Raw genomic sequence first — 18,549 nt, 5'->3', positions numbered from 1 at the left:
CATGTTCAATGAAGGCTGGCGGTTACCATGGTTATCTGGCTTCTGGTACCAGGATGGCGGCATTGTCTTGTGTTGGGTTCACTTCCTGTTCTCCATGGACAGCTCACTTGAGTTCTTTAAGATACTTTCGGAAGCTACCTGACCAGTAGTCACTGTGAGGAACTCTGTGCATACTGATTTGCTTCGGGCACTCCGAGTAGGCGAGACTAGAGGGGGATCCAGCTGTGGGCATCCCCGCCGCCCGGCCCAGCTGCAGGGCCATCAGGGTGGGCAAATAAGTGGCTTGATGCCATCAGACACTGAAATAGGAGTTTGAGGGGATCTAGTCAGACCCGGCTTTCCCTGCACGGCTAACTGGTTTCCAGCAAGCCAAGCGTGCCCATTCAGAGGGTTCTAGGTACACAGGTTTTCGTTTGGAACCACAACCTGCTCGCCTATAACGTCTACCCATTTGTCTCAGTTCTAGTCTGTAGAGTGACGAAGCACACGGCCTTGTCCACGCGTCAGTCCTTCAGATGTGTGGAGACACCTGCCGGGTCCCCTCCCAGTCATCTTATTCTTAGCACCGGAGTGGTGACTGTCCCACGAGTCTCCGGGTCACGGCCGGGGACCCCCTTCTCGCTCACCCGCTTGGCGGCGGCCAGCCCTGCTCTCAGATCACGGGCGCCTCATACATGCTCCGTGTCCTTTTTGCTCCATAGGAGGAGATGGCCGAGCTGAAGGCCCAGCTCTACCTGCTGGAGAAAGAGAAGAAGGCGCTGGAGCTGAAGCTGAGCACGCGGGAGGCGCAGGAGCAGGCCTACCTGGTGCACATCGAGCACCTCAAGTCCGAGGTGGAGGAGCAGAAGGAGCAGCGGATGCGCTCGCTCAGCTCCACCAGCAGCGGCGGCGGCAAAGACAAACCCAGCAAGGTAGGGCCCGCGGCGGCTCGGGGACACCCTCGGGCCCAGGCCCCTCTTCTGCCTGGTGGCCTCTGGTCACGCCTCGCTGCCCTGCTGCCTCCATTTCTTATACTTGGATAGGAGCTGCAGGTCATCCCTAGGTGTCTAAGAAGAAGGTAACATTTTGAGTGTTACTACAGGTAAAAAAAAACAGTTTTCACTTTATGTAATAGTTAAAACATTTTCACCTGTCACAGCCCTATCAGAGGCGCGATCTGTGCAATTGCCTGGTGGTCTGATATAGGCCTCAGCCCCTCCTCCTAAACCCCTTTCACGCAGTGACCCCGTGTGTTGATTTGTACATAGTCCCCTCCCCCAGTCCACGGGGGATACACTCCAAGACCCTCAGTGGATGTCTGAAACCGTAGATAATACTGAGCCCTATATATTCCATGTGATTTCCTGTATGTATATACTTATGATTAAGTTTACAAATGAGGCACATAATAATATGTCAGCTTTACTGTTCTTGCACTTCGGGGTCGTTATTACGTAAAATAAAGATTATTTGAACACAGCACTACGGTACCGAAACTGTTGATCTGGCAGCCACGACGGCCGCTGAGTGACAAAGGATGGGAAGTGTAGACAGCGTGGCTACACTGGACAAAGGCTCTAGGAGGATGGAGTGAGACAGTGCAAGATTTCATTATGCAACTCGGAAATAATGCACAATTTGAAACTTAGGAATTGGTATTTTTCTGGAATTTTCCATTTAGTATTTATGGACTATGGTTGACCATGGGCAGCAAACTGCAGAAAGAAAGCTGCAGAGAAGGGGGGTTCTCCCTTACTAATCAGTACGTCCATTATCTCCCTTCATCTCTCAGCTCTGGGGAGAGAATTGTTATCCCCACGCACATGGGGAAAATGAGGCTCAAAAGAAGTGAGGGTTCTCACAAGTAAGGAATGGCAGAATCGGGATGTAACCTAAATGTGACTAATGAGCTCTCTCCTTGTCCTCCGCGTTGCCCCCTGGCTTCCGTCCCTGGTCAGTGTGTGGGAAGCCACCTGGAGGCCGAGGAGGAGGAAGGCGAGCCTCGGCTTACAAAGCCTGCACCCTTGGAGAGTGGGCCGCCTGGGGACATAGTTCTGCAGCTCACACTCCTATCGGCCCCCAGGTCCTTTACGGGTTTTTATGGAATCCAAGTTCATTCCGTTATCCCGTACCTCAGAACTATTCCAAATACAGCATTGGAAGGCAAAAACCCTCTAGACCCTAAAGAATTAGATCCCTATCTAAGGGTACTCTAGATTCTGTGCACCATAGTTTTCTGTTCCAATAAATGCCAGTTTCTCTTGAGCCTAGTTGGTGTCAGACCCAGGACGTGTGGGCATACGCTGACTTGCTGGTTCATTAAGTGGCTTCTCATGGCGCAAGTGCAGGGGCGTCTCAGAGAGAGTGGTGTACCCGGGGAGGAGGGAACAGTGCTGATGCTGTGTGGCAGTGAGCCGTCACTCCCTAAGTAGCTGGGAACTCAGAAGCATCCTTCCCAGATGGCCACGGCCACACCTCTGCCACCCCCACCTGCTGAGGAGGAAGCGGGCACAGGGCCGTGGCTCCCAGCCGGGCCAGCCCTCACGAGACCTCAGCTGCTTTCATCTGTCCACAGCCGATAGCTGGGGTCGGGCACTCACAGCATACCCACATCGAGGTGACGTGCAGCTCGGTCCAAGGCAGCTCCATGGGGACAGACAACATCTGTCCTCCAGGAATTTACCTTCTAGGGGGAGACAGATGAGCAAACAGACGATCACAGTGCAGTGTGATAGAATGTCCGAGTGCCGCGGGAGGCTACAAGTCGGGCACAGAACTCAGATTTGCAGGACAGGTTTTCTGGAAGAAAAGAACTTCTGAGAACGGGAGCTAGCCTGTTGCACAGGGGCAGGGCAGAGGGCCAGGGAAGGGAAGGGGACACCTCTAGGCCAGTCGGGCAGCACGTGCAAAGGCCCGGAGGGAAGTAGGGGCGGTGTGTTGGCAGGGTTATCCTTGGGACAGCGAGGAATCATGATGGGTCTTTAGCAGGGGGAGATGTGACACAGTTTGGGCTTTAGAGAAGTCACAGTGACAAGTGCACTATGAAACCATTCATGCAAGGCTTGAGGTGGAGTGCGGGGACCAGCCACACGGTGCCATTTCATAGGGTAGCGTGTAGGGCTTAGGAAGATTGTTTTCTGTTCCATACAAACACCTTCAAATCTCTCTCTCTTTTTTTTTTTTTAATTTTTTTTTTTTTTGCCTTTTGGGCTTGTTAGCAGTCAATTTGGGACAGAGCCTAAGGGACAGAGCAGCAGTGTCTGTGTGTGTTCCCAGGATATGGTGGAAATGGACTTGCCAGGCTCTTGCCAGACGGCCCATGAACTGAGCGTTCTCTAGTTCGTGGTGTTTATTTTGACTGGGAGAAACACTGTGTTTTGTGGAGTGGCTTCAAAGTACGGAAATTGCTCTGATGGAAAAGGCCAGGTGATTTTTTTTTTTTTTTTAACATTACAGTAAGAAGCTTTATAAGAGCAGCCTGTGTTGTTCAGGTAGTGAAATTAGAGTAAGCAGATTAGCTCATCTTTCAAATATTAGATCCATTCACCGCGTGGCTGAAATGTCCTGTCTGGGCTAGTCATTCGTTCTTACCTGTTGGTAGACGAGGCAGATGGTGTGGCTCAGGCGCCACCAGAGAGTCACAGACCCTCCCTGCCCTTGTAGAGTTAACAGCACAAAAGCAGAGACAGCAGAGACACCAGTGGGCTTCGCTGTGTTCTACTAACACTTTATTTATGGACCCTGAAATTTGAATTTCACATAATTTCCACCTGCACAAAATATTCTTCTTTTGACTTTTTTTTTTGTGACTGTAAAAACAGAAATACCATTCTTAGCCTGTGGGTTGTATAAAAACAGGTGGCGGGCCACCTTTGCTCCCTTCGGTAGGTGTTGTTCATGCTTGTTTTAAAAACTTCTCTCCAACCGGCACAACTGGACCCCAAAATCTTACCCAAGTTGCGTTAGGCTTTTGCAGTTCTTGTCTCTACGCACCAGATGTTACCCGATGTGTGAATGAGACACGGCAGTCCCTGTCTTCAAGGAATCTTATGAAATATTAACCTCAAATGGGAATGGATACAAAGGTAGTGACAGATTCCAGGGGCAGCCAGGGGCACTTGGGTCTGTGAGCACAACTGGAGGGGGGAGGGTCTGGGCAGAGGGCACGGTGGAGGGAAGGGTGTGCGGGTGTTGGCAGTGCTGCTGCCGGGGGAACCCCTGGGTGGAACACGTTTGTGTGTCAGAGTGTGCTCAGGGTCACAGTGTGCCTCTTGTCATCGGGACTCCTAGCACACTGGGTCCGTGCCTCTTTGCAGCTCTCCTCCCATCCTGTCACAGTTTTCTGTTCACATTCCATCTCCTGCAGCGGTTGCAAGCTTGTTAGTCTCCGGCCTGCAGCGTGGCAGAAATTGCTCGTGTCTGTAGAGCAGATGACCAGATGAGTGTGTCCCCACCCCGGCCACATTCCTGTGTGGCGTAGCTGCTGCTCTCTGTCTACACGCAGAGAAAGCAGAGCACTCAAGCAGGCGTGGACGGTGCTTTGCGAGCCGTCTTCACTCTCTTTACGATTTGGGATTCTGGCTCTTGGCTTTCCTCGGCTGTAACGGGAGGACTTGGCTCACGTGATGTCAGGGCGCCTGTCTGACGCTGGTCCGTGGGGGTGGGGTGCACTTCCGTTTCCCTCCTCCTCTCCCGGGTGTCTCAGGGGTCACGCCGAACCCAGGAAAGCTCCTGCATCTAGAGACGGCCGGTTTTCTCCCAAGGAGGGGCGGAACGGGGCAACAGGGATAGTCACGTGCATTTCTCACTTGACTTTGTCATTACAAGAGGCTTGACCTAGTGGTGGAGAGACCGATCTGGAGCCAGGCGGCCTGGGTTTGAGTCCTGGTTCCACCGCGTCTCCTCGCTGCTGAGCGGGCAGCGTAACTTCCGTGTGCCTTGGTTTCCTCCCCGGGGAAATGGGGATAAATGGCAGCTCCGGCCCCAGGAGTCCCGGGGCGATGAAATGAGTGATTGCACATGGGGTGCCCAGAGCACACTGGGTGTCTTCCCCACGCCCTGGGCAGCCCGTGAAGGTGGCGGGTATCGGGGAGCAGAGGGCGCTCTCTGGCTCGCTGCCCGGCCTGCCCCGTCACCACCCATGGGCACCAAGCGCGCTGGGCTTCCCATGCCGTCGGGCTTGGCCCTGGTCTAATGAGAACGTGTTTGCTGTTGTCAGGAGTGTGCCGAGGTCGCCTCCCCAGCTCTGTCCCTCGCCGAACTGAGGCCGACGTGCAGCGACAGCGAGCTGGCTGCGGAGTTCGCCAACGCCATCCGGCGGTAAGCACCCTTCCCACGCCCGGCCGCTGGTCGGCCCGGCGCCCGCTTCGTTCTCCTTTCTCTTGGCCGCTGCGCATGTCACCTCCTCCGGGTCGCCACAGGCCTGCCTGGGAAAGAGGGGGTGCGGGCGTGTCCTACTGTTAGGGACCGACCGTCCACAGCCCCACCAGACAGAAAAGCAGAGACATCGAGGATACAATCACACAAGGGGAGGTTTATTTTCTGGCTAGCCAGGGTCCAAGCCCCAGAGCACCAACGCAGTGGCCACTCTCGCGGGCAAGGACCCCGACTGGTGTGACAGCATGCCTTTTTACCCCCATGGCACACAAGCGGTGCACAAGCCGAGCACGCGTGGATCATGCGTTGACCTTTAAGATGATTGGTTGCCCGCTAGTGCCTGATGGGCCAGTCGCCTGTGCTTCAATGACCTCATCCCATAATTCCCCATACAGCGGGGTAGCAAGCAAGCAATGACCAGAAGCAAAGGTTTGCGGTTAGCTCATTGCCCCACCCAAGTAAATTCCTGACAATTGGAAAAATTCCTCTGTCCTACAAATTCCTCTGCCCTTCCTCTGCCCTACACTACCTTGGCCTGCGCTGGAGGCCAGGAACCGAGAAGCCTGTTTGCGCCAGGCCTTCGGGAAGGAGAGTGAGAGGGGAGAGCACGTAGCCAGTCACTTCATCTGCAAATAAGAACGTGTCTCGGCCAGGCGCGGCGGATTGCTCCAGGTCAGGAGTTCGAAACCAGCCTGAACAAGAGCAAGACCCCGTCTCTACTATAAATAGAAAGAAATTAATTGGCCAACTAATATATATAGAAAAAATTAGCCGGGCATGGTGGTGCATGCCTGTAGTCCCAGCTACTCGGGAGGCTGAGGCAGCAGGATCACTTGAGCCCAGGAGATTGAGGTTGCTGTGAGCTAGGCTGACGCCACAGCACTCTAGCCCGGGCAACAGAGTGAGACTCTGTCAAAAAAAAAAAAAAAAAAAGAACATGTCTCTTCCTTTCCTTTTTTGTGGTATGTTGTTGCACTGGTTGGAACCTTCCAGACAGTGGTAACTAGCAAGGGTGGGAACGGGCACCCTCACCGTGCTCCCAGCGTCAGTGGGAACGTCCGCCCTGTGGGTAGAGTGTGTCTGTTCAGTCCTGGGGGACTTCCCTCTGTCGTCAGTGTTTCTCCCCCTACCCGAGACCCCACCATGCTTTCCCCCTTCCCCAGGGAGAATCGGATGCCGATCCGTCTGGATCGGTCTTCTGTACCCCAACTCTTCCTGCTTTCTGGGGCTCCTTTTGCTCTGGGTTCCAGAGCGGCAGCTCTGTCTGTTAGAAGTGTGATGCGACCCATGTATGTTACTTTAAATTTTCTAATTAGCCACGTGTAAAAAGAAAAAAGAAACAGGTGAAATTCATTTTAATAACATTTAACCCAGTGTATCTAAGTTAATCATTTCAACATGTAATCAATATTTTAAAAACTTATGAGATATTTTATATATATATATATATATATATATATATATATATATTTTTTTTTTTTTTGGTGCTAAGTTTTCAAACTTGGTATGTATTTGGCACCTGCAGTCCATCTCAAATTCAGACCAGCCGACTGTCTTGCTCAGCAGCCGTGTGGCCAGCGGCTGCCCTGTCAGATCAGTGCAGTTCTAGAAAAATCGATTTTTAGCTCAATTTTCTGGCTCCCTTTATATCCATTGTAGCATTTAGCCTGTGTTGAGTTTTTATTTTTGGTGATGAAATCTATCATCTCTTTTAAAACAATATATCCTCTTGCACCTCTTTAAGGATATTATGCTTAATTCCTTAAATTTTGGGGGGGGGCTGCTGTATCAACTCTCTTTCCTCATGTGTAAATTCTTTTTATGGTTGAGTTTTATGACTCTTCCTTGGTTTTGAATTTCCCTAAATATTTGGTGCTTCTTCTTTTTTGTGTGGTCGTTCTTACACCTTAAACTCCTGGCAGCCAGTGTTTGCTGAGCACAGCCACCGCGAAAATGCAGTCAGGTCCTGTGAAGTCGGGCGTTCAGCAGGTTGTATGAGAAGCTGGTCTTCAAGGCTTCCTGTCCCTCCTGGCTGGTAACAGCCTTCTAGTCTGAGCATCTGTCCCCTGCTGTTCTAATGGCCAACACCTCTGGCTGGAGCACCCTTCTCCTTTTGCAGAGGTTTTTTTTTTTCTGTGTGCATTTTGAGTTAGGGTTTCCTTTTTCAGGAAGAATAAGACATCTGTCTTTCGTTTTTTTATGACTGCTCATGGTTTGTGCTGTACAGAGAGCACGCCCTGCTTTCTCGGATGCTTTTGGGGATTTAAGAAAACGTTTTCCTATCATTTCTGGGGCCTTGGGGTGGGAGGGGAAGGCTGCAGTGGGGTCTCAGGGAGATCACTCGGCCCAGCCCGGCCTCTGTGTGTTGCAGAGCGGCCCCAGGCTGATGGGGGTCGAAGGCTGCCTCGTGGGGGGCCTCACTCCCTTCCAGATTTACTGTCACTTTTTGTCTTTCCTTCCAAGTTGTAATACTTTTTCTCTGCCAGCGCCTCTGGCCGTGTGGTTACATGGTAACTGCTCTGCTTGGGGTGGGAGGAGAGAAGCAGCCCCAAAAAACACCCTCGGCAAATCCTACTGTCTTGACGGTGCCAGAAACACGATGGAAATCCACCCCCTGGCTCCAACTGGGAGCCATGTGGATGTTGCATCTGTAAGCTAAGCCTTTACATTTCTCAGATTCCCCAAACCTCAGAGGCCTTTGCTGGCACAAGCGGGATGGAGGTTGTGCTGACTAAACACAAGGAGATTTCATTTGTTCCGTCAGTCACCGTGGCTTTGCAATCCCCAGCCTTAAGTCGGTTAGCATGGATTTCTAATCAGGACTCAGATGTATGGAGCCAAGAAACAGCCCACAGAGCCAAAGGAAAAAGGGAAATAACATAATTATATTGTAAATATGGCTTAGGAACTGGAATAATCATTTCATGAGGGTAATCTAATGCAGACACCTGAGGGCTGAGGTTTTGGGGATGTTTTTATTTTTAAAAATCGGATGGAAACTAACACCTTCTTTTTGAAGGTATTAAATCTCTGCTAAGCTAGTGGCTAAGGGCAGCTGGGGAAATCTTATCGGTGTTTTCTGCAGTATTCCTCCCTTGAAAAATGGTGGTGTTCCAGGTGCCAGGACTGTGGGCCCAGGCTGCCAGATCAGAGAGAGCAGGTTGCCAAGGGGACAGGGAAGAGGCCAAGCCGTGGTCGTGCTTGAGGAAAGCCAGCCCTCCCGGGGGGGGGGTGCCCCGTGACACTGCAGTCACTGGTTCTGGGTCGTGGCCCTGTCCCAACCCAGTCTCCTCGTATACCTGGCCGGGCTTCGGCCTCTGTTGGGCCTTGTCCCCCAGCCCTGGCTCTCGCAGTGTGTCTTCTCCTAACTTTCTCCTGCTTGGAACAAAACCAGGGCTCTGTGCCACCCCACACTTGCTGTATAACTCCCATCTGGTTTGATTTCGTTCCCTCCACTTCTGCGAACATTTATTACAGTTTATTGGCTCTGGTATTGCCATAAAACCCCATCTGGATGACCAGGTTTGCAGTCTTGCACATGAGGTGTTTTCTTATTCGGGGCATCTTGGTTCTGCTCTTGTGCACGCAGACTGTGTGCTGCAGATCCCTTCTCCAGCTCAGATCCCTCTCTCGCCCTCGGTCCTGACAAAATGTAACCGAATAATCCCTCCACCAATGAAGTGAATTATAGCGGGGCAGCTAAAGAAAGGGAATTTTCAGAAATGACTCTTCTTCGTACTTCTGTGGGGTTTGTGCGGCCGCCCTCGGGCCCGAGCGAGCACGGTTGAGAGGAACAAGCGGCTCGTCTCGGCTGTGTTCTTGGGAAGCAGCCGGGAGCAGGTGCTGCTCTCGGTGTCACCTGGGGGGGACTGGCACGGCGAGGCTGGGTGGTGTCCCAAGGTCACACGGTGAGGCGGTGGGGACATCGCATGTTTCCACGTTCTCTGTGGGGCCCCCTGCACCCCACATGTGCTGGCAAAGCCTGGTTTGCTTGCAGATGAGTGAGCCGAGCGCTCGCCTGTGAATTTACTGAAGACTGTAGCCGCTGTGGGGTGACCGGTCTGGGCGAAGGGGGAGCTCCGTGCCCCTGGCACACGACTCCCAGTCAGTCTAGCAGCGCTGGGGGCACCCGAGGGGCTGCGGGGGAGGCAGGTGTCCTCCAGGGCACAGAGCTGCGACGCCGGTCACACGCAAGCCACGCTGATGAAAAGGGAAGTATCTGAGCCGGGCGTGGTGGCGCGTGCCTGCAGTCCTAGCTACTCTGGAGGCTGAGGCAGGATGATCACTGGAACCCAGGAGTTTGAATCCAGCTTGGGCAATATAAAAAGACCCCATCTCTAAAAAATATATATTTTTTAAACTGAGGGTCAGTGCTTCCTCAGGCCAGGAGACGGGAAGTAGACTGGAAAAGGTGGCTCGAGACACGGCGAGGGGCAGTGTGTAGTGCCACCACACATGCGTTCCTGTTTCCCTTGGCCTGGAAGCAGGCGGTACCCAGCCCGAGAGAGGGGAGGACCCGGCTCCAGCTGCCACTGGGGACCTGCTCCTGCAGGAGGCTGCTGTCATTTAGACACACGCCCACTAGGGGCTCTGCTGAGCCCCTCGGGGAACTGGGATGTGCCACCTGTGTGCATGTGCCACGCCAGATGGTTCTGTAAAACGCTAGGTCAAGGCGAACGACACATTGCAGCAGCCACTCTGTCCAGTGACAGGATGCGCCTGACTCATCCACCAGAGGAGGGGCGTGCAGATCCCTTTTGTGAGTATCTCTGTGGTGAATGCCAGGCGGGCAAGCCACTGCTGCTTGGAGAGAGGGCCACATGTCAGATCCCGGTAAGGAGACTTCCAGTGCCAGGCGAGCCCTGTTTGACCAGTGTGATCGCAGGAAACCAAATCTGGATGTGACCCTGATGAGCAGTGGAGGCGGCCACTCTGGGGGGGACAGGCACGTTAGGCAAAAATCCGAGGGTTCAGAGAGAGGGAGTAGGAGTTCCCCCAAGTCATCCCGGACCCCCGGGCCCACCGTGCAGGTTACTGCCATGGGGGGAACTCCAGGAGGCAGGCCTGGAAATGTCCACCAGCAAGAGAGGCACAAAAGCCAGGAAAAGGAGGAGCTTCAAAGTGAGGGGGCAGCCACCACGTTGGGGTGGGCCAGGGGTGGTGACAACCGGTGTGAGCAGCTCTACTGGGCAGGCTTTTGAGAAGGGGATACCAGAGCACACTGTGCTCCTGAGAATGGTCCAAGAAAAGGAGGGAAATTTGCTCAGGGTCAACGAGTAACCTCGTACGATACAAATAAGATGGTTACCCCCTTAAGAGTTTCCCGCTGCTGTGTGACAAAACGCCTTGCGGTTTCTGTGGGCACAGCACGACTGGCTCCTCTGCTTAGGTCTTGCCAGGCTGCAGCCACAGTGTCCTCCGGGGCTGCACGCTCACCCGCGGGTTCTGGGGGAGACTCTGCTCCCCAGCTCACTCTGCTTGTCGGCGGGATGCAGCTCCCTGCAGCTGTGGGGCTGGGCTCCCGTCTTCCCGCTGGCTCTGGGCCGGGGGCCTGTCCGCTCCGAGAGCCCCCGTCCTGCATGGCCCCTGCACGTGCAGAGCCGGCAGTGAGGACCTCCCCGGAGACGTGTCCCTCTCGTGCTCCAAATCTCTTTCCTGGAAGATCCCCAGCCCTCTTTAGGGCTCACCTACTTAGAGCAGGTCTACCTGGAACAATCTTAAGGTCAGCTGTTTTGGGAGCTTAATCCTATGTGCAAGATTCCTTCGCAGCAGCACCTAGATTAACATTTGATTGAATAACTAGAAGAGGGGTCCTCAAACTTTTTAAACAGGGGGGCCAGTTCACTGTCCCTCAGACCGATGGAGAGTGTGCACTGTGGGCCCGGGACGAGTCGGCTGCTAAGCAGGACAGGCAGCGGCGGCAAAAACACCCAGAGGGCCGGATAAATGTGCTAGGCGGCCCACACGTGGCCCGCGGGCCGTAGTTTGAGGACGCCTGAACTAGAAGGTGTTTGTACTCTAAGGGGCAGAGATCCTGGGGCCATTTTAGTATTCTGCATGTACTACACCTCATTACTCAAAAGCCTTCCAGTGGCTCCCGAGCGTGTATCCAAACTGCTTAGCAAGTGTGCGATCTGCCCCGTGCCTGCCTCCACCCTCCCGCCTGTCGCACGCTGGGAGTGACTAGGACTGCGGCCCCGCTTCTGTGCCTCTAGGACTTCACTCCTGCAGCTGCTTTTGCCCTCACCCCACCCAGCCCCATGCCCAGGCACTCACACCAGTGTGACTTCAGCTCGACTGTAACGTGTATCCAGACCCTCCCTCCCTCCTCCTCCAAGCAGAAAGGACTCCCAGCACACACACCCTCTCCCCCTCTCCCCCTCCCCCTCTCCCCCTCTCCCCCTCCTCCTCTCCCCCTCTCCCCCTCTCCTCCCCCCTCTCCCTCCCCCCCCTCATCTCTTGGTTCCTATGTGCCTTGAATTTCCTTCTATCACAGAACACTCTCCATTGCTCTTGTACTGTGGCTGGTTCTACCCTCCCCTCCACCCCTCCTCCTCCACCCGCAGTCCCCCACAGAAAGAGAGCCCCTTTTCGGGCAGGGACCATGGCTTACTCAGCCAACAACATAACTTCAACTCTGACGCCTTCTAAATGGTCCCTAAATTATCTCAGCTTCACTAAATGGTCCCTAAATTATTTCAGCCTCACGCCCACTGGACATCTCCACCCAAACATGATGCTAAGGCCTCAAAACACAGCACGTCCAAGACAGAATTCTGTTTCCTCCTGCCCTTTGAAGAATTCCTGTTTATAGTCTTTCATTCTGTTCTGCTAATGAGCCAGGATTACAACTTGGAAGTCTCCCCCTCCGCCCCCTGTCAGCAGGTCATTTTATGTCTTCCCTTGAGATCCCGTCTATTCCCTCCCATCGCGTTGCCTTCTCCGGAGTGTGGCCCTCAGCTCCTCAGAACTCACGGAGTAGTGTCCCGGTAGGTTATTCTGCCATTGGGTTCTGCCACCCAAATACCTTAAAACACAGGCTAGGTTGCTCTGCATAGACCTTCGGTGGCTTGGCACTCAAGATTGTTCATAGGTCCCTAAATTAACTTCCTATCCCATATTTCAAATGTTTCCCCTATACATAATCCACAGTCCAGCCACTCTGGCCACGTCACCTTTCCGGGAGCTGCCCTTTGCTCTTTCCCTGGCTCTCTCACCTGTGGGCCCCTCCTCATCCCCCGTCAGAATGTTCTCTTCCTGAAGCCTCCCTCAGTCGCCTCCACCAGGTATCTTCCTGCTCTCCTCTGAGCCCCTGAGGTGCTAACTGCTCCTACCCATCGGTGGCCTGCAGAGCACCCGGCTGTCGGCAGAGCCTCGGGACAAACCAGCCGACTCCTCAGTTCACATCCACGTCCAAGTTCAAAACCATCTGCCCAGCTTTAGAAACCTTCTAGACTTGTAGGAGCCACCTTTTGGCCATAAAGGGAAAAAGATGGCACCAGTTGGTGCCTATTTCAGTAGCTCTGGATGAATACTGGTTTTGAGCCCTACAAATAGTGGGATGAAATGGAAAGGGGACTGGGTGGGGTGCTTTTAAAGCAGGAGCTCCCACTGAGCAAACAAGCAGCCAGAATCTTCACTGTTTTATTAGGAGAGGGCCATTATTTTAAAATGTGCTATTTCATTAAAGTTGCACTTGCAGGCCGGGCACAGTGGCTCACACCTGTAATCCTAACATTCTGGGAGGCTTAGATAGGAGGATCACTTGAGCTCAGGAGTTCAAGACCAGCCTGAGCAAGAGACGCCCTCTATACAAAAAAAAAAAAAAAAGGAAAACTAGCCAGGCATGGTGGCGCATGCCTGTAGTCCCAGCTACTCGGGAGGCTGAGGCAGGATGATCGCTTGAGCCCAGGAGTATTGAGGTTGCTATGAGGATGCCACTGCACTCTAGCCCAGGTGACAGAGGGAGACTCTGTCTTAAAAAAACAAACAAAAAAAAACTTATACTTACTAATGCTTCATATATGGCTGATTTATAATAGCAATCAAGCAATGGAAGTTGTGCTTAGAATTCCATAAGTGCACATGGGTCTGCAGGACGTTAATGGAATACAGAGTGCACCTGTGGGTCCGTTATCACAGAAACAAATTGCCGAGCCCCGGGGCCAGGATGCCTAGAAGGGCGTAGATAATGACTAATGATGCACACCCAAGGGTTTGAGGTGGGTGTTGCTTGCATTGAGATTTCTCCTACCTTCCTGTCATTCCTGTAATGTTGCAAGAGCTCAGAGAGGAAAAGGCCTCACGCGGGATCTCACAGAGGCAGAGGAGTGGAGAGCATCAGCACGCTGCGGCCGTGGGGAAAACTCTAGCTGCATTTCCTGGACAGGAAACACGCTCACAGGAAACTCTGGGCAAAAAGCACTGCTATCATCCTCGTGCTGCTACTCCTGGCAGAATGCGGCCACACTCAATGTAATACCGGCAGAGCATCCTTACCTGGGGACACTTAATCCTTAGTTCCGCATGCTGCACTCCCTTTATGAAGCTGCTTCGGGGCACAGGCTCTGCGAGACCCAGCTCTGCAGGCTGCTGGCTGTGGGCAAGTCTCTCGCCTGGGCCTCAAGTGCCTCCTCTATAAAATTAGCACTGACTTCAAAGATTGTGTGAGAATGAAATGACCTTTATCCTTGTAAAGGACTTAGAGATAGCCATTACCTGCTGCCTGGATTTCCTCAAGAATGAGTTATAGATGATGGTGATTATCATGAAGGAAATGGGGTAATATGACACACTCATTCTGGAGATTTTTTTTTTTTAATAAGGTCAATATAGTTTGCAATGAGTAACATGAAGGAAATGATAAGGTGCTGTGTTGTCAGAACTCTGGATCCTTTGTTTAGGTGGGTGGTCAGGGTGGTGACACCCTGAAGAGAGAGGTGTCACTCTGAAGAGGTGACGTTTAAGCTGAGATGGAAAGGGAGGAAGAGAGAGGCAGAGGCACATCCCAGGCAGAGGACAGGCAGGATTCCAGCACTGGGGTAGTAAGCAAGGGTGGGGGTGAGCCCAAAGGCCTGGGAGGCAGGGGCTGGTCCAGGGGTCGCTGGAGAAGGGCCTTATGGGGCCAGGTAAGACCACAGGCTTCATTCCAAGTGTAGGGAGGGCACTGAAGGGCAGTAATATGATCTGATTTGTCATTTTGAAAACTTGGCCTGGCTGCTGTGTGAAAACCAGATCAGAGTGGGGCAGAGGCGGAAGCGGGGAAACCAGTTAGCAGCTGTCGTGGTTACCCAGGTGAGAGAGGACAGCAGGTGGCAGCAGAAATGGCAAGCAGACGAGATGTGGCAGACAGGGTTTGCTGTTGCATGGATGTGGAGGATGAGGATGACTCTGAGTAACCAGGTGACAGGTGTTGCCCTGTCCCGACACAGGAGCAAGAGTGGCTTTGGAAGGTAATCTCAAAAGTAATGCTCTGGACATGTTAAAACTGAAGATGCTTGTTAAGGGGAGACATCAAATAGACAAGTCCAGAGATTCAAGGAGATGCCTGGAGATAAAGGTTTGGAAGTTTTAGCAGATAGATAGTTTTTAGGAAAATAAATGGGAATGGAGAGAATCAATCAGAGAAAGGGTAAGATAAACACGGCCCAGGCCAAGTCCTGCATAACTGCCCACATTCAGAGGGGGAGCAGGGAGGAGGGGGGCTGATGGAGCAGGCAGGGAGCGAGGACGGGATCCAGGCACTGGGGCCCGGTGGGACAGGGAGTGGCCCCGGCCCACCGTGCAGATGGTGCCGAGAGGGAACTAAGAAAGCACATGGCCACATGGAGATCCCTGGTGACCTTTTCAGTGAGCCATTTCAGTGGAGGCAGAGCCTGAGTGGGGTTGAAGAGTTAATAAAAGGTGAGGAAGAGAAAAAGCACATATGCAGACAATTCTCTCAGAGACTAATTCCGTATAATCAGCAATTACCAAGAAATTCCGGGCCTTGTGGCTGCCTGGCTGTGACTCCCTGTGGTCTGGTCTGATTACAGCTCCTCCTCGGAACGGTTTCTGGTGGCCGAGAGCCACTCACTGCCTCATCGGGGCTGGGCTCTCGCCCCAGGACTCCCACAGCCCCTCATTTGGACTTTGTCTAATCAGAGTCCACTGCTGGCCTTTTTACTTTAGGCAGGATACAACCCCCTCTCTGATGGCCCACAAAGCCATGCTTCCAGGCTGCCTGGGTACACCGAGTCCTGCCACAGAGGCTGGCTTAGCCGGACTCCTGCCTGGCCTACTGGCCAGCCACCTTGGTTTTTCTTACTACTGTGAAATGCCCAGGCGTCTGCCTCTTAAATTCCGTGTGTGTGTTCCACCGCTTACAATTATGTCTTGGTTAAAAAGAAGAAAGGCACCTCCCTGACTGTGTGGTTAGAGTAAGATTCGTGGGCCCTTCTGTGACCAGAAATAGCCCTCACCATTGCTTAGGAGCTGCACATGCTGGGGTGGGAGGACTGAAATACTGAAATAACGTGTGTACGGGCGACTTGGGTTTTCATAGCCCTGCTGTAACCCAGCATTGTTTTTACTTGATGATATAGCTGTAAATTCGTGAGTTCCTTTGCCACAAGGAATAAAAGAATAAGGAATAGATTATGCAGTTCTGGCCATTCTAGAATTTATTACTATCGAGGGGGCATCTGGAACACATAGTGTTCCATTTTTACTTTCTCTGCTATGGGAAGCTTAAGAAAGTGCTCATTGTGGGCCTTACTGTCTTTATGTAACACAAACCCTGTAAATTCTTTACTGAAGGCCAAGCAAATTTAAATTAGGAACTAGAAGGAACAGGACATGAATGGTTGAGGTTTCAAAGTGACTTGGATTAGCAAGCTGTGGTTCTAGCATTTTTTCCCAAGTTATCCTTCGAGGATCTGAGGAAAGCTGTGAACATTAGGAAAGTGCGCCCCACGCATGTGATCCTGCATATAAATTCAGGGAGTTGGTTCCGAAAGCACATGCAGCTCATCCTCAGACCCAGGGTCTGCTTTTCCAGAGTCACCTGGTAAGAAGAGGCAGTGGGGGTACTTGTTAAACTACAATTCCTGGATCTCAACCCAAACCCACTAAATAGAATCCAGGGGAAAGACCTGGTAATATTACTTTAAACCTGGGCTCCCCAACCTATGGTGAGTTGTATAATTATTTCATTATATATTACAATGTGATAATAATTTATAATCATATAATATATAAATAAAGTGCACAATAAATGTAATGCCCTTGGATCATCCCGAAACCATCCCCTTTCCCTATTCTGCCCCCATCGTGGAAAAATTATCTTCCATGAAAACGGTCCCAGGTGCCAAAAAGGTTAGGGCCCACTGCTTTAAACAATTGCTGTAGAGCAGCACTGCCAACTAGTAATATAATGTGAGCCACAGATGCAAGGTACATATGTAATTTTAAATTTTCTAGTAACCACATTAAGAAATGTGAAAAGAAACACATGAAATTAGCTTTAATAACAGTTACAAATGCATCCATAATATCTCAACATATAATCAATATTTTAAAAATTATTAACTAGAAACTTCACTTTTGTGTTATTGTCTTCAAATCCCAGAGTGCTTTTTTTTTTTTTGAGACAGAGTCTCACTCTGTCGCCTAGGCTAGAGTGCCGTGGCATCGGTCTAGCTCACAGCAACCTCAAATTCCTGGGTTCAAGCAATCCTTCTGCCTCAGCCTCCCGAGTAGCTGGGACTACAGACATGCGCCACTAGGCCCGGCTAATTTTTTTCTATATATTTTTAGTTGGTCAATTAAATTATTTCTATTTTTTAGTAGAGAACGGGGTCTTGCTCTTGCTCAGGCTGGTTTCCAACTCCTGACCTTGAGCGATCCTCCCCACCTTGGCCTCCCAGAGTGCTAGGATTACAGGTGTGAGCCGTGGCGCCCGGCACCGGCCCCCAAAGTGCATTTTATACTTACAGCATGTCTCCATTCCAAGTGCTCGACTAGCCACCTGTGCAGCAGTAGCTGCCGTACTGAACACGCAGGTCTGGAGGAGGTGTTACTTAGCAGCAGTTTAGCATTTCTTGGAGCCCAGAAGAGTGATGCTGAAGTCATCACCCTCTTGCTGTTATTTGCCTTGCTCAGATGAAACAGGGGAAGTAACCCGAATTAACATTTGGGGTTGAGGTGTGGCCTGTCTTTGTATCTTTAAATGAATGAGCTGATGCTATGATTAGCTCTTTTTTTTTTTTATTTCAGCATATTATGGGGGTACAAATTTTAAGCTTTTAATCCTAGAGGTTCTACCCGCAGTTCACTCCCTCTCCCTTCCTGAGGCCAGGGCAGTTCCTGGGGGCGATTCTGAGCCCCCAGCAATGGCTACTCCCCACCCACTCCACAGTGAGGTTGGGCAGGGTCTGCGAGCGCCTCTCCTGCCCCCCTGGGCGTCTCTCCCCCTCTGGATCTTGCCAGGTTCTCAAAGTCCCCCAAAGAAAGGCCTAGGCGCTGGGGAAAGAAGCGCTTTGTTTTGTGGTAGGCCTGGGATGTCCATCCCCTCCCTGCCGGGGTGGATGTGACTGGGAGGCAGGGATGGTATTACTCTGAGTCAAGTTTTTTGTTGTGAATTTCATATTGAGTTCATGGCTAACATTTTTGTCTTCACAGTTTTCTGCTTTCCTTTTGCTGTCAGCATTAGAATGAAAGAGAAAGGAATCTAAACAGTAACAGAATGTAGGACAGTTTAGCCAGAGGGAAGGGGGACTCCTTGGAGCTCTCCCAGCCTCCCCTCTGGAGGCCGAGAGGATGGGAGCCGCCCTCCTGCCGCAAACCATTCTCACTTCAGGTAGGAAATGCTGCCACTTGCAGATTCCAGTCAGAAATGCAGCCAGATCTGAGGAAATTTCTGGGTGCCTGCTAGAGCCCAGGAGAAGCACGTTCTCAGCAGGGGCGAGCTGCTGGAAGGCTCCCCCTGGCCCTCGGGGCTGCCAGTCCTGGACTGCAAGCTGGTTGCCAGGCTTCCCTTAAAGATGGTCCTCTTCCGTCCTCTCTCACAAAAACAGGCCTGGATTTGTGTGTCATAGTTCCCATCCTCATTGATCGGTTTGGAGAGCTTGGCTTGCCCTCACAGTAGCTAGAGGCAGAAATTATATTAGATATTTAAAAGGTCAGGAAGGAAGAACCAGGGTCCAAACCATCTGG

The 18,549-nt window shown here is 51.9% G+C and overlaps 1 protein-coding gene across 1 annotated transcript in view; it reads left to right on the top strand.

Annotated features, from left to right (window-relative positions):
* The window catches only part of MCC (MCC regulator of Wnt signaling pathway), a 267,530-nt gene that overhangs the window by 239,793 nt on the left and 9,188 nt on the right, over positions 1-18,549 (top strand). Inside the window, exons 14-15 of the mRNA XM_012763744.3 lie at positions 702-911; positions 5,198-5,298. Coding sequence (XP_012619198.1) covers positions 702-911; positions 5,198-5,298 — 311 coding nt within the window. The remainder of the gene's footprint in view (positions 1-701; positions 912-5,197; positions 5,299-18,549) is intronic.

The sequence above is a fragment of the Microcebus murinus genome, chromosome 11 (genome assembly GCF_040939455.1).
Source record: "Microcebus murinus isolate Inina chromosome 11, M.murinus_Inina_mat1.0, whole genome shotgun sequence".
NCBI lineage: Eukaryota > Metazoa > Chordata > Mammalia > Primates > Cheirogaleidae > Microcebus > Microcebus murinus.
The sequence above is the reverse complement of the archived record's forward strand: the minus strand, read 5'-3'. Positions and strand labels throughout refer to the sequence as shown.